This window comes from Limanda limanda, chromosome 14 (assembly GCF_963576545.1).
Source record: "Limanda limanda chromosome 14, fLimLim1.1, whole genome shotgun sequence".
NCBI lineage: Eukaryota > Metazoa > Chordata > Actinopteri > Pleuronectiformes > Pleuronectidae > Limanda > Limanda limanda.
In genome coordinates this window covers 24,142,525-24,159,155 of record NC_083649.1, presented here as the reverse complement: position 1 = coordinate 24,159,155, position 16,631 = coordinate 24,142,525, and the positions used below count along the sequence as shown (strand labels likewise).

Sequence of the window (16,631 nt, the reverse complement as noted above, 5' to 3'; positions counted from 1 at the left end):
GGATCAGAGGTTTTGTTTACAGCACTAAACCTCTCTTGACATATTTGTTGCTGTCTCCTACATTTGTGTTAATAAATTATAAAAAATATATATGTGGGCTTACGCACATGAATGTCAACTTGTTTTAAAATAGTTTTCGTGTGTCCCTCTTGGGCCTGCTGCGACCACAAATGAGTGAGTGCCCATTACTGCGAGTGATCCCATTTATCTATTTTATAACCCTCCTCTTCAGATCTCCTTTCAGTGTGTGAGAATGTTTAGTTTTTACTTTTAGTGTGTCTTTTAGTCATTTATTCTCTTCTAATCCTTCGTGTGTTTTGAGTTTCCTTTAAAAGCACTACAAAAATGAAATGAATTATTATTATATAGTCGCTTTTAACATTTGCTATAAAACTTTATCTAAGATGGTTTGTATCAGAATCTAAAATTATATAATAAAGTAAACCTGTAAACAGGATCCACATATTTACTTTCCTTAAATATTAAAATTGATTGTAGGTAGGTTAATGTCACAAAAGAACTTTTGAGGAAAGACTTCAGCAGAGCACTTCAACTTGTGCAGGTTATTTTCAGACTCTCTCCACCTCTGGTTTGTGTCAGAGGAATCCATTTCTCCAGACTGCAGGCCCTAAATTTCCATCTCCTCATTGGTTGGAATCTGTGGAGGCAGCACATCATTACCTAACGCCTGATTCAGTTACGATTAACTGAGCCCTGACTTTCCCTGTTTGGTAAAAACACACATCCTATAGACTGTTGGTGAGTGCGGTGAACACTCATGATGCTTTTCTCTCCAATGAGAAGTAAAGAATTCATCACTTTCAGTTGCTCCATAAGCCACTCTGTTACATGTCAAATTCAATTTCCTGCACAGGTTACCATGGCAATGGATTGCTGTGGTGTTGAGTTGGGTAGATACATGCAGTGTGACGACTAGTTTGAACTATCTAGTTTGTCATTCAGTTTTTAACATTTGTACTTATTTGCAGTTTCAGATGAACATGATGCCATCTTGTATGAGGGTCTTAGAAAAACCTAACCCGATTAAAGACCGGCGTTTCCTGAAAAGGCAGCTGGGCTTCACTTTAGCACGCTCCTTGTTCCTCCTCTGTGGTAATGACTTGCCTTGTGCGAGAGGGTAAATGTGTGTGCGCATGGATGATCTCACGTAAGCTCACCGAGGGGGCTTCACCCGCCTCATCCTCACTGACCACCTCCCACTGAGCCATCTGGCACCCTTTTTTCACATGACAGAGGCCTACTCTCTGTCTGCTTGCTTTTATTTGTTTGAGCGAGTGTGTGTGAACGCGTGACTGTGCCTGTGTGTGCAATGAACCGAGCCGCGGTTCTCCAGTGTTATACATGTAAACACGGCTATTCCCTGAGTTATTGATCTCGCCTTTTATCTCGCAGTGCAACCTGGATGCTCAGGCAGTCCAGGCAGCAGTAAATAAGTACATAAATGTTGGAAAGCCTCCAACTCAATGGAAGCAGTGTTTCTATTTGTTTGCTACGTAAAAAAATCACACACACACATACACGTGTGTGTGCTGTTGAATATTTTAGAGGGATATAAATATTCACGAATGATTATCCAGGATTACTCTTTGATGCTAAATTACAAAAAATACCCAACTATGTCTTTGTTGCAATAAATATTTTTCTAGATTAACAAGCCCTGGTGTGCCTTCATTATGTGGGTGTTGTTAAGATCCAGCATGAAAATAACCTTTAATAAGTTTAACAGTATAGGCATGAAGGTTGCTGTGTTAAGGGCTACCGCTTCACACTCGCTTTTCAGGTCTAATTTTAGCAAGACTTGCTTTTTACCCCTTGAGGATCAAGGTTTTTCCTCGGGGGTGACAATAGTACAAATAGTGCTAAATACAGTGGTTGAGCTTCTCTATGATAGCAGTATGCCAGCGTCATTCTCAATGTTTCCGTGTCAGATTTGCTGAGCATTAGAAATGATTACTTTAGACATACTGTGTCCCCCTGAGAAAAACTGTCCCATTTCTTTGATCTGAATTTATTCCATACTTTATATTTACTCTCTCGGCCTGAGCTTTGGATTCCCCCCGAGCCTGCAGTGCATTTGGGGTCCAAGTGGGAATTACTAAGACTGGAGTAAAAAATATTATTAACCCAAAGAAATCCGAAAGTCCCCTCTCCATGCCTCAGATTATTTTTCTGTTCCTGACCTTGGGGGGGAGCGGGGCACGGGGCAAAATGCTGCCATGGAGAATTTTCTGTGACAGAAGCTTTCAGTTTGTCTGTCTATCACTCCGTAAGATGTGAGACATGAGGGATATAAATACACTGCCTAGATACCCTTGTCTCCAGCCTTCGCCAATCCTCCTTCACGTGGTCCCTCTGATTGCACAATACCCGCCTCCCATGGCCCCTTCATAGAGGCTGGAGGTCCGTCTGAGTGCCGGGAGTGCTTCGCCCGCATGACTCTGATAACCACCTCAAAATAGTAAAATCCTGTGTCAATTTGGCCCGACCATTTCCATGCAATGAGCAAAGCTGCCAATAGATCCACTGCTTTTATTTCATTAATCTTGTCTTCTTTTCTGCCTTCATGTCTGTGTATGGACGTGCATTGAGCTCAGCAGAGATGTGACCTTGTTGTTGTTCAGTTGCTGGTCAAACAAATGTCTTGGTTGTGTAGACAGACAAGCTGAGCTTTACACATTGATGCAGTGACCCAGATCAAACACCTGTGACCAGAGGGGAGAAGACAGCACACATAAATACCTCTTTTATCAACAGAGCGAGGGTATATCATGAAAAGTTTGGATTCAATTTCACTGCTTGATTTCCAAAGTAAACCAAGGATTAAAAAGAAAACTGCATTGTAGTTGTAATTACTCCATTTTTTATATTGTATATCTGTGTTTAAGTGAAACAGTGCTAAATAAAATTTGGAAAATATCTAAAGAGTATATTTTAAACTGTTATTTTGATTCCCCTTATTTACACTATCACATGACTGACTGCAGCTACAACATGAACTCATGGTGACCACAATATGCAAATACATTTCACTCACTGCAAAAACCACCAGCTTCTAATTTAATGGAGTTGCTTTCTTTCTTTGTACTGGTTGTTTACTGTGTTCTATTATAAGGCTTAAGGAGCTGAATTTAAAATCATCTCTGTGATGTAATTTAAATATGCAAAGCTTATTGTAGGCGTTTGCATGTCATAGCCAAGGTGGGATGTATTTCTGCAGTTAAACCATACATCCACCAACAGTGTGTTTGGATAAGTATGGAAAAGTCAGCACACAGTGGTAGATACATGTTATCTAGAGAAGTGTGTTTACTCCATGTGACAGTGACAACATCGCCTTCTTTTGCCTCCACCAGACAGTCAAGATGCAGGACACATGGTCCTAATCTTGCCTTCTGTTCTTGAGTTATGGTGCTGAATAACGGAACATTATTATGTCATGGGGAAGCTGACGTTTGAGCTTCATATCATCACGTCATCATTTTATTCTGATTGACATTTGTCTTTTTGTTTTTTAGATCAAAGTGGCCTCAACCTTTGACCTTCAAAATCGATGTCTTCATCTTTATGTCCAAGTGAACTTTTTGTCAGAATTTGAAGACATTCCCTGGGAACCTTCCTGAGGGATCACTTTCACGAGCATGTGTCGGATTAACAACCAGTAGACACACAGCTGTCACTGGTGCAAAGGCATAAAAATAGAGGATGCAGAGACAGTTGACAGTGTTCAGGAGAGATCCAGAACAACAAATGAGAGAAATATAACAAATACAGATGCAGCGGGGCACACAATTTGTGTATATGGGCTATAGAAATACAATTTGATTCATTGATTGATTGATTTTGTCTGAAGTCTCTCTGAAAATGTTTTATAATACTTTAAATATTTTGACTTTAAAGTCAAAATATAAAACCACATTGCAACACAATCTCCAGCAAACCCCAAGAGGAGCAATAAATTAAATGAAATGGAGATCTGGCAGGCGCCCGTCTGGACAACTGACAACTTCCCTCCCTCAGGCGCAAAGCGAGAGGAAAGGTTTCACTTTTCACAAAAATATGCTCGCTGAGTGCAAAACGTCCTGAAGTATTAATGTGTGTTACAGAAACGACTGTGTGTTAAGAGAGTCAGAGCAGTAAGCCAAACATTTAGTAAATGAATCAGGCCATCTTGACTGGCACATATAGGACCGTGGAGTGCGGGCGACATACGCTCTACCTCTGAGGGAAGGAACCACTGACTGGGACTGCATGATGTGAAAAAGCATGTCAGCCTGAGTTAACATAGGACCGAGTCCCTCAGCTGCTGGATGCTTAATCAATCAGGGCTCTCTCTGGTCGTGTGAGGAGCTGCATCAGCAAAGTCCACAGGGCTTGGACGGCCGCGCTGCTGTCTGCTCCCTTAGTAGCACTGCGATGGGCTTCTAGGCCCGACCGATCGATAACTTGTACTTAAGAGGCATCTATTACTCTGTCTGCCTGATTCTCAGCTATGCTCGTATATGTTGCCTATATCTGTTAAATTAAATGTTGTGTATTAATTGAATCTATATTTCCTCTAAAGAGCTAAGCAGTCAGTTATTTTGCATTTATTTTTAAAAGGGTGCACACTTCAGAGAAATGAGTAGCAATGGAGTTAATTGAAGTTAATTGAACTTGATTGGCATCATGACAGAGGTCTGAGATACACAGACATATAATTACGCCTTAAGGAACCCGGTTGACATCCTGAACCCTTTGTTCCAGTTTTTTCCTACTGAAGATGTGTCAGCTTTTTCAATATGTAGACTTTTTTTGTGTGTAGATAATGTTCATGTAAAAATCCTCACTGCTAAGGTGAAAGCAGCTCCTTAGTCGTACTGTATTTCTTTGTGGTGGAAGCATAAATTATTGGGAGCGTGTAGACAAAGATGTATTTTGAATGCCAGATGTATTTCAGATGAAAGTGGTGAAAGATTTACCGTCTTCTACTGAACACCTTCTTTGCACATGCCTACCCAGATGCTGCACAACAGTCCTGCCATGTTGGCAAACAGAAAAAGAGGTATGAGCATACTGTATCTGCCTCCACTGGGACCAGCTCAGTGTCATGGTGAGGTGCAGAGGTTTAAGTGAAGTCAAATGGTTCCAGGGTCGGCTCTGCTGCTCTGCTGATCTCCTGCTGAGCACATTCTGGCAGCCTAGATGACAAGTCTTTATGTTGCTTGGAGGAGCAGTGGTTGTGCTTCATCAGGCCGACTAACATGACTCCACATCCATTTGATGAAGTGAAATATCTTCACAGCTACCAGAGGGACCAGCACAACACTTTTTACTGATAGTCATGGTTTCCAGCTGATGTATCCTTATGACTACGTTGATTCTCTGACTTTCCCCTAAATCATCACCATGACATTGAACTTTGGCCTACTGAGAATTATCATTTGGTTCATGACTCTGCAGGATCAACCGTAGTGACTTAATTCAACCCTTGGGTCTAAGAAAAGTACTTGAGCCAGATTTACATTTGAATGAACATATAGCCTAAATGCCTAATATCAGAGTTCTCATTGAAATATTTCACAGAAACAGTAAATCAGACAGCCTTGTATGAGCAGGACTGATGTGTGGATTCTTCTTTTTGCCATGATGACATGTGTTTAGTCCAACACATGTGGAAGAGGGTTTTTTTATGTATGCACTGTATTTTTCCATATTTACCATTGGATAAGAAGATGTTTCAAGTAGTATGCTACTCTTGTGAAGGTTGGCATGAGCTACTTGACACTCTGATGTTACCTTGAGTATTGATCAGTGGCTGCTCTTGGTCAACTAATGTTCATTCTGGAGTCCAAACCAATAATACAAATTTTGCAGTCATTGTTAAATTAATATGAATTTAAAGGCTTCATTTTGACAATTTTAGTCTGTAAAATGACGTTTCTAAATTGATATATTAAATTGTTCACTTCCTGCTCTTGTGGAAACATACTGTGGATGTTTGCTGCAGATACTAACAAGGCTGGTGAATGTTGACTCTTATTAAAGCCAAGCAAGCAGAGAGGATTTCTCCTCTTCTTAGTGCGCACCCACTCGTCCATCTGGTCTTTGAAAAGCTGCACAACTAAACTGCGGGCCCAATAATGCAATGTGTTCAGTTACTGGGGGGATTTCGGAGTGGAGAGGCGAGATGTAGGCTAGTGTGAGTGGGGAAAAACAAATGGTTTGCCTGAGGTGGGAGAGCAGCAGAAGGCTTTGCTTGTGAGCAGTCTGGTGGTGCACGTGTCTGTGTTTGCCTGTAATGAGGACACAGAGTCACAGTTTGAAGTGTTTACAGAGGCTGGTGCACCTCAAGGTCACTAAGAGCTAAAGCAGACAACTGGAAGTTCCTCCCGAAATAAATATGTTTGCCTTTATAAACTCACATTTACATTAGTGAAGTTTGACTTTCCATATAAAGTCATCAGTTATATAAGCAGCATGTGCAGCATAATCAAATTTTCCGATACCAATTAATTTGGCTTCCTGATGTCCCGTATGCAAGCCTCCCAGTAATTGGGGTACTCATTTGTTTGTTTTACAGGTTGACAAATGGGTTTGTGATGATGGATGACTGGCAAATCAGTCAATAATTGAGTTGATTGTTAATGTGACCATGGTCTTTATATAACCATTTTTTTATCCAATGGGCCACAGTGAAAGTTGAAAAAACTGTGTTCCTCCACTCGTTTGCCCTGCTATATACCCAAATGGATGAGGAAGCACAACACATTCTTTAATACTCGCAGATCTGAAACGAAAAAAACAAGGTGCCGAACATAAGTCGATGTAGTCGACACTGACATCTTTCACAAAACATCTGTCATTTAGTCGATATATCAACTTCTTATGATTCTTTTTCTTTGTGCCTGTAGGTGTAAGTACTTCTCATTCATCTCACAGTCAATTTCCACAATAGCTAGTTTGTTTTTCTCTACATCGGACATTTTCAGCATTTAAAGACGCTTGGCTACTAACGCTCCTCTCTTTTCCATCATTGACTTAATTACCTCATTCACTAGGCAGTTAATAAAACCTCTTTACATAGCGTCGTTGTTGTTGTACATTCTTCTGGTAATATTGCCACCTTCTGCGCGAAGGGGAACTTTTGAGTATTAAAAACTTCTGTCACTTTTTCACAAATATACGCAAAAGAGATAAAGTTGGTGAGAGTTGAAGTTGGTGGCTCTCTGGCTGGGGCATCTGAGTTAGATATGAAAGTCCCTCAACGTAGACACAACAATGAACATTTATCTTTAACCTAACCTTGGCACTGCTTTTGAGAGAGAAGGGATTATCTGTGGAATTTAGATGGCACTATTCTTTTTTAGAGGTATATGTGTAATATACAATATATATAATATAGTGGCATCAACAGTAATGTGTTAGGAAGTTCCAATTCCTCAAAAGTAATAACAGATGTACTACATCACCATGTCAGTATGTTAGCATCTAAGAAGTTAGCACTAAACACAAAGAACCATCAGGGCTGATACAAAAGTGGCTTGCCACAGTCTAGGTCATAAAACCTGCCTTCCCCATGTTGGTGAATGAAACATGAACCCAACTGAAAAGTCCAAAAACACATTTTTAGTTTAGGTAGTTCTTTTTCACACTGCTGTTGAATCTTCCTTTTTTCTGTTGTTGCTGTTAAAGAGGGTTGGGACTTCATGATTGGCAGCTGACACTGGTCAAGTCCCCTGATTGCTAATGTGCAGACTGTGGTTCCAAATGACACCTTTAGCATAGGATGGCAATGCTCGTATCCGGGATATTTTGGTTTCATTTCAGGAAAGTGGGAGAAATTATCCATCCTATTGAGAACTCACATGTATGTTACAAATTTCAGGCCAAACATGGCGCCACTAGAAAGTCTGGAAACGACAGTATTATCAGGATTTAGTCTTGTGGTTCCACTGAAGGAGTTGGGTAACATTTTAAAAGAATGGTTCTTGGTGTTTAGTGACTAATGGGTTACAACAATTATTCTAAAATTACATTTCTCAGAACTGAGAGGTAATATTATTATCTATGGTGCTAGACAAATTTTCTCCAAGAATAAAGCTGAAGATATAAATATAGAAGAGCAGGGTACAGTTTTGTGAATGTGACTGGGACACTAACACATAGTAACGCCTTGAGCAAATCAGCTCTTGTGAATACTAAATATTTCAAGAAAAGAATAAAGTAAATACCCCCTCTGTTGTTTTATGAACTCCCAGGTTAATGCGTTGCTCAACATCTCTTACTCATGTTGTCCATCCCATTCTCTGCGAGTGCCATGTCAGAGAAAGCTCAGATAAGTATGAAGAAGGAGAGGGAGGTTTGTGAATTCTATATAGGCTTAGTGCCAGCAGCATGAGTTTTGACTGAATGTAGAAAGGGCGAGTGTTGTTCTAAGTGCTGAAAGTAAATCTGAGAATTCAATAAGTCTCTAGCCACTTCTATTATTCAAAAGACACCAGGAACACAAAGAAAACACAAGAGGAAATGCAGTGTGTATGTACAGTACGTGCGGGTGGAGAGTGTGTGTGTGTGTGTGTGTGTGTGTGAGTGGGGTGTGTTGCAGAGTTCTACTTCCCTCCATCCACATCATGATGGGAAACCTGATGCGTTTGGTACATAATTTAGTTGTGTTGTATCTCTCTACACTCCGTGGGACACAACATCATTGTCACAAAATCACTAATCACAGTGCTATCAATCATAACTGAACTGTAAGGAGAACATGTTCTGTTATATTTTACTTCCTTCCTTTCCCATAACACAGTGGATTTTTTTTTTTGCAGATTTTTTATCAAGATTATTTGAGTATTGTATTGAATGAGTATTGTTTTGACCCGAGGCAAGACCAAGAAAGTTTTAATTTAATTTTTTTTAGCCACATTAGTAACTGACTGCTCACTCCTGACTTTCCTTTTCTGTCCCAGGCAAGTTTTCCCCCATTAATCAAATTATACAAATCTAATTGATAGATTGACACAGTATTTTATATAAAACCTTGATTGTTTATAGATGGCGCATCACAATTACTTTTAGTTCCTGACCTTTACTGTACAGTATTAAAAAAGTTAACATGTGGGATTTTTGGTGATCAACAGTTGTTAATTGATATTGTATACATTCAGCAACCTAGGGTTCCTCCCAGGATGAATTTTAAGACCTTTGGTAACTTGAGTGTCCGTAGAGTTTCTATGTTACTGTGTTGAGTTTCTTCCGGTTTCTCTTCCACTTATTCACAAGTTCTTGAGCATCTCTGTTTACTTCAGAACAATGGCGAGTCTTATCATGTTGGGGATGGAGCTGATAGATGTTGAAGAGTGTAATGTTGGCCCAAGCGATTATGTCACAAATACTGAGATAACCCCAGTTATGCAGTCGAAGTATATTGCCCTGTGACAAAGAGCAATTAGTTTTTCTGAAAGAACTGCAATGAATAAAAGAAAGACAGCCAATCACAACTCTTGCGGTCTGCGTCACCTTGATGCATAGTTAAACATTTTGGGAGGTTCAGGTCAGGATACAGTGTAGGTTTCTGCATAGGGTTAAGTCTATGCAAAGGCTGGCATAGGCTTGAAGGCAGAATTGGGCTTTAGACGTCAAAGAAATGTATCAACCGATTTAATTACTACGTAATAAGTCGCTAAATCATAGTATTGGTCAGGAAGGTTTTCTCCATTCCTTCTTATTTAGGATGTACATACTCAATGTTCTCTCTCGGTTTCTGAAACAGGTGAAGCCAGTGTAGGAATGCAGAGAATCTACCTCTGTAAAGAAGCATGTTCCTTTGCAGGTTGGATTGTATGGCAGGCACATGTGACATGAAATTTGCCACACTGCTGCAGAATGTAACACGCTACAGTGCAAGCATGATGTCTCGAAAAGGGCGTGAGAAACCGAGCAGTCTTGAGAACAAAACATATTAAATAGTAATGTACACTAGTGTGTAAAATTACTGATTCATTTCACTGCAATGTAAAAATGTTGGGCACAAGGCAATGTAGCCCGTTGAGGACACGCTATTGTCCCCTTGTTGTCAGCTCTGTCTCAGGAGCCTATTTTTGCTGCATTTATTATCATTATCATGCATGTTTAAAAAACTAAGTCACTACTCAGAGAGTTTTCATCATTACTCATTGAGAGGAAAACATTCTTCGAGCGCAGACTCTGTGAGCTGATGGCAGTGATGTCTGCATTTGCCAGTGGTGACAGCAGCCTCTCTGAGTAGGTGCACAAATCTCCCATGATTCATCCGAACAATAATAAACTGGTTATTTTTGCGCTTCAAGCTGTGAGAAGATTAATTTTTTTTAACAATAAATTCAGGGGGGAAATTTACAGTGAATCTGAACTGTATTTTGGCCTTATACCGAGTGTTCTGCCGTGCCATGTTCGTGGTGCGGGATTGACTTGGCATGACAGCAATAAAAGACTAGGGCGGAATTTCAGGTCCTTTGGGATGCCATCAGATATTACCATCTGGCATCCATGGAGGCCTGTCTGTGTGTGGAGATACACCCGCCATGCCGGGACTCTGACCAGCAAAGGACCTTATCAAAGCTGAACGGAAAGAATAGAAAAAAACAAATGGCCTGACCAAAAAAACAAAAACAAATAAAGACCACAGAAAGCAGATAGTTTGATATATTTAGATTTTTGATGTCAGTTTTTGTTACAACGTGTCAGTGGAATACAAATGTGCTCCCCGTGTTTTATGTAACAGAATTGTTTTTATCAGGATTAAAAACTCCGCTCTGACGAGATATCCTTGGCCAAGAAATAGGAATCATGACAAGCACCGCAGCTGTGCACACAGTGACATAAATATTAATCAGCGAAAACACAATTAAAGTCACATACACTCAAAAGTCGTAATAGGAGCAGTCAAAGGGCAGAAGTGCAACAACACATCAGCAGGAACAGGAAACGAGCTGAAATAGATTTAAGCTAAACAAAGAATAATCAGTCTCTCATTGAATCTGCCTCTGCATCCTTCATCATCATTTTAAACTCACACACACAGACCAGCTCACTCGGTTTGACATCATCTCCCCACAGGCTGCAGGAGCTCAGTACATGAAAGCCCCGCGGTCCAGTTCTGTTTGAACCATAACACAATAACTGGGGGAAAAACATACACTTTAATGATCACTCTAATTTATTTTGCACTGTAAAACCAGGTTTTCCAGACACACATAAGCAGTAGAGAGTTGCACCGAAATGCTCCAGTGACCACGTCTGTGAGTTTACTAGGAACAATGATGGTGGACGTGTTCACAGAGTGAGTAATAAAACTTCAGCGCACAATGAGACTTTGGATGTGTGTGTGTGTGTGTGTGTTACTCTACTTCTTTGTGAGGACCATTTGATGCATAGACACCACAGAGTGAGGTCCTCACTGTTTGAGGGTTTGAAAAATTAGGTCAGGGTTAGGGTTAGAGTTGTTATGGTTAAGGTTAGCCTATTCTCACTAAGATAGAATTATAAATGTGTGTGTGTTTGTGTGCATGTATAACAATGTTTTAATGAAGAACAGACATGAAGGTTATCTCTAATCCAAAACAAGGAATCAAATATACTGTATATATATATATATATTAATTTATATTGCTGAAAATCTTATCCCCCTCTGTGTTTGTAATGTTTGAAGCAGAAAAAGTGTTGACATTTATCAAATGGTATTATGTCTACCTACGTGAGTGTTGTTTTTCACACCTCTGCCATCACAATTCAAAATATGTGTTATATTACGTAAAAGGATTATCATGCTTTAGGATCTTAATGACACCTCATAAGATGATGTATTTATATGACTATATTTATCATAACCTCCCCTAAAATTAGATTTCCATACAGTGGGTGGATTGCAAATATGCTACTATTAACATTTCAAATTTAATTTAATAAAAACAGTGATGGAAAGGACCATGTTTTATTAATGTGTTCATGGTACCTTTTTTGTTCATTTTAAATGCTGTAACAAGTGAGAGGATTTAGCTTTTGAATAAATGAAATAAATAAATGAACAGTTCAAAATCAGCTGCACACATTGGAAGTGGAACAGCCCAGGCAAGACCCTGCTTTTTCCCACACAGACTGCTAAGATGACAGAATCATTTCTGATTGAGGGTGCTGTTCTGTGAGTCAAACTTCTTTTTCTTGAACATTTATTTCAAAAATTCCAATTTCACACTGTGAGATGGTTCTAATCACAGTTTCTGAAACCGTGTGCACATTCTGCTTATACACATCTTGTGTGAATCACTAATGCACGAAGACGATCGCTCTACAGTTTAATGTAACTCTGCAACTGTGAGATGCGTTCAAGAAAGAAGCGTCACCTGGAAGAATACCTCCAGTCACTGGATCCATAAATTAACTCTAAATTTAGACATCATCATTCTCACTATTTATCTGTTATTGTGGTATTGAAAGTGTTATTGGAAGAACAAATCCATATATAAAAAGGGGTATTAATAACTGTTATCTTTACATTTTCCCCTTTAGGCAACAGTGTGGTTAAACCCACACCTGATTCACATTGCAGTCTGTAAATGAATAACAGATTTACATGTGTTATGTAACACAATTCATACGCGTCCCGGCATAATTAGACATACTTCTATATTTAGACATCCTGTAGGTAATGAAGTACGTAGTTAGGACTGCAATCATGTCACATTATAATTGTATGAGTCTATGATGATGCTGTATTGATACACACTGTGTGATCATGTCAAATGGTCGTGGGTATCTGGAGTTTCTGCACCACACAGATGCAGGTAGCCTTGTTTTGCCTGTTGTGGAGCTGCTTGATGTGGCTGACTAGTGTGTCACAGGCATGGTCTGAAGAGCATTTATATTCCTGGCTGCATCAGCTGTCAATGTAGAGTTATAACAGGGCTCAGAGGGAGTAAACTGCTTGATGCAAGCAATGAATGTGACTGGAACTGGAGGCCTGTGGACAGAGATGGGGACGGTGCGAGGCTGCGGTTGTTCCATCATGTGCATAAAGGTAAGAAATCTCTGGGCTGACATGGCTGCAGTGCCTGTCACCAGGATCTGACATATGCACAGGCCTGCAGTCCCGGACAGGGCTATGATTTACAGCCGATGAAGAATCGCCAGTGAATATTTTATTGAAAGCCTGTCGTAGCCTATGATGTCGGTCTCAGTGCTGACAAGGTACCGAGCTCAACAACTATTACACATTTCTATGGACATTGAAATGGCCTCTCATGCACAAGAAGAGAAATAATTACAGACCAAATTTTTTATTTGCTGTCCAAGAAACCTCTACAGCTTGAAATTGGATTTATAGTGAAATGGAAATTGCCTAATAGTTTTTTTCGCCTAAGGTTTTAGTCGTGGTGGTCAATAAATGTGATATTGCCTCTTGACCCTTTCCCATTCTTCCTCTTTATTGAGGTAAACTGTGGATGTGGCCTGTTTAAGAGACTCTACACTACTTTGTTATTCATCTGGCTAGTGCTTGGAGGGAACTCCCACCACGCGCTAAAGCCAGCACGCACTAAGCACTTCTCTCTCTCCCTCTGCATGCCACTTATTTTGTGTTGTTTTTTCTCTGCTATAGTTCTCTCTCCCTCTCTCCCTCTCTCTCTCTCTCTCTCTCTCTCTCTCTCTCTCTCTCTCTCTCTCTCTCTCTCTCTCTCTCTCTCTCTCTCTCTATGTGCCACTTTAGAACTGCAGGATCCAGATCTGACACTAGATAATAACAACAATCAGCATCATCATCATCATCATTATCGATGCTGCTATCATTAACAACATTATCATATGTCACTCTTATTGATTTTCATCACCTATATGGTTACACAACAGCCCCCCCCCCCTCTCTCTCTTCTCTCCACTCTATTCCACCCACCTTTTCCTCTCTCCACAGTTTTTCTCCTCTCACCCAACAGGTCGAAGCAGATGGCAGCCCACATTGAGTCTGAGGTCTCTTCTTGTAAAAGGGATAGTTCACCCAAAAATGTCAATTCACTCATTATCAACTCACCACTATGCCTACTTCCCCCACCCCTCCATAGGTCTCAAACACTGGGGGAAGTGTTTGAGACCACAAAACGCTTTTGGAGTTCCAGTTACTCCAATATAATTGAAGTAACTGGTGCCCAATTCTTCAAATGAAATAAACAACAGAAAAGAAAACATAAAATGCCTCCAGTGGTGTCATCCAAGTGTGCGCGCGCGAACGTATAGGCGGCTACAGAGGAGGATATCAGAGGACATTTAGGATATAAACTTGATGTTAATGACACCATTTTGAGTAAAATTCGAATGTCGGGGCTCACGGACATTTGGATGACACCACAGGAGCAGTAAGGAACATTTAGTGTTTTTTTCTGGGGGTTTTTCAAATTAAAAAAAAATGGTCACCATTTACTTCAATTGTATTGGATTTGGCTGCAACAATGCCTACCCCTGAAACTTAAAAGGTATTTAGTGGACTCAAACAGTTCAACCGCCCCCCAATCGGCATAGTGGTGAGTATAGATAATGAGTGAATTTAGAATTTTGGGTGAACTATCCCTTTATCTATCCCTGCAGTCGATAACGTGTTTTCTGGTTGTGGGACCTGTTGTAAAGTGCCTCACAGAAATGTATGTGGTGATGTGGCACAATACTAATTAAACAGAAGTGAATGGAATGATCCCACAGACACAGGAGGAGAGGGGCCGGAGGCCGGAGTGTTTCCTATCTGAGCCCCCAGCTGCTGCCTGAATCTGTACTGTATAAATCCACCGCAGTAAGAAGCCTCCCACCTCGTGTCAACTATAAAGTCCAGGCTGAGTGAGTGATGCTCTCGGTCGCTATGGAGACCGCAATATAATAGATACCCACTCCCTCCTTCTGTCCCTCCCTCCCTCCCTCTCTCTCGCTCTCCCACTCCCTGCCTACCTCTCTCTCCCTCGCTCCCTCGGTCGCGTCGCCACTTTGCGCATGTACGCTCCAGTCAAACCGAGCATTGCATCGATTCCAAGATGGCGCAAGCACGTCTGGCTTGTCTCCTGACTCTCCTCTCAACTCACTGTAAGTACTTTTACATGCTTTCTCACCGGCTGCCGTTGCTGTTCTAACTCCCGCAGAGAGAAGCCGTCCATTACTCGTCACTTCTGCGTGTGTTTGGTCGAGATTTTTTTTCTCATCTGAAATAGCGGAGTTCGCCTCAGAAAGTGACCCCGTCTTCAGTTAAACTCCGGGCAGCCTGACAGAGAGCACGGTCCTCCCGGCACGGAGCTAATATAGTTTTTAATTCTCTTAAAAAGGGCAAATATAGTCGCCATTTTAGAAACAACTTGCTGTTAACGCCACTTGCAGATGTACGCGTAGAAGCCCTGGTTTTTAAGCTGCTATTGTTTCGCCCTCATACCGCATCGCTATCTCTGCCTCCGCTGTTGAATGTCTCTTATTATTTTTAATGGTGGAAAAGCGTCTGTTGCTTTGGGGTGGAACAAACTCTTGGTGTGTAGCCACATGTTAGCATGGCGGGTCTCACAGCAGGTCAGGTAGCGGCGCATTTCACAGCCCGCTCCAGCCGCCACGTTTTGTCTCTTCTTTCCTTTCCTCCTCACTTTGGGATGAGCAGAAAGTTTCAGTCTGGCGAGTGGACTCCGTGTGTGTGAGGTGAATGTGCTTTCAGAGCGGTTCCGCTGCCCCGTTAACTATTTACCGCGGGTTTGGAGCTGCGGCGGAGGCAGAGATGTTGGAACAAGTGATGCGAGATAACGGTTTATTTTCCTCCTCCTCTCTGCGGCGGAATAACAGCGGGGCAGTCCGCGGGAGGAGCCAGAGCAGGAGCCCGGGCCACCGAGCGTCCCCGGCCCCCTCCTCCTCCACCTCCTCCTCCCGCGGCCGCTGGACCCTTTCAAAGCGCTCCTGAGCTGGAGCTGCTGAAAACACAAGCAGCCACTAAATCAATTCGTTCCACTGCCCCCCCACCTCGGCCTACAGAAAGACTGATCACCCTCAGCTTATCATTCCAGCAGTTGGACAAGATGAACGTAGCTCAACCTGTAAGAGCCGAGAACCTCTCGTACACAAATGTCGAAAATGCCATTAATTTAACAAGATTGTATTTGTGATAAAATAGCGAATGCCACTTGTTGCTGTGCAATGTAGCGATAAATTCAAAGTTTTGATTTATGCTTGCTATTTATATCTCTCTCAGTATGTAAAAACTTTAACTAGGGCTAACTTAATCTATAATTTAAATCATAAAAATTGAGGCTGAAAAAGAAATGGAAATAATTCATGGGTTGAAGTAATGTACCCTTCAATGCATCCCTGATACGGACAGTAATCTTCTCATGGCCTTCTTTGATCGTGATAAAAAAAAAACTTGTCTCAGAGGTTCATGAGCGTTCCTTTTGTTTTAAGAGTTCAATAAAGTAACTTTTCTCTGTCCACGCATTAATAAGTGTACTCTGGGGATAATGTTACCATCACGGTTTATTATAAAATGTGCTGCTGGTTTTTCTCTGGTTTCTTGTTGGATGAAGATGAAGCAAGGTGTGAGTGCATGGTGATACAGATCAAAGGAAAGTGCTGACATAAGACCCTCCTGTGATCTC

At 41.1% G+C, this 16,631-nt stretch overlaps 1 protein-coding gene across 1 annotated transcript in view; it reads left to right on the top strand.

Moving 5' to 3' along the window:
- Positions 1-13,198: 13,198 nt before the first annotated feature.
- Positions 13,199-16,631, top strand: part of jam3b (junctional adhesion molecule 3b) — a 34,921-nt gene continuing 31,488 nt past the window's right edge. The window contains exons 1-2 of the mRNA XM_061085356.1: positions 13,199-13,221; positions 15,014-15,090. Of these exons, the coding sequence (XP_060941339.1) occupies positions 13,199-13,221; positions 15,014-15,090 (100 nt within the window). The remainder of the gene's footprint in view (positions 13,222-15,013; positions 15,091-16,631) is intronic.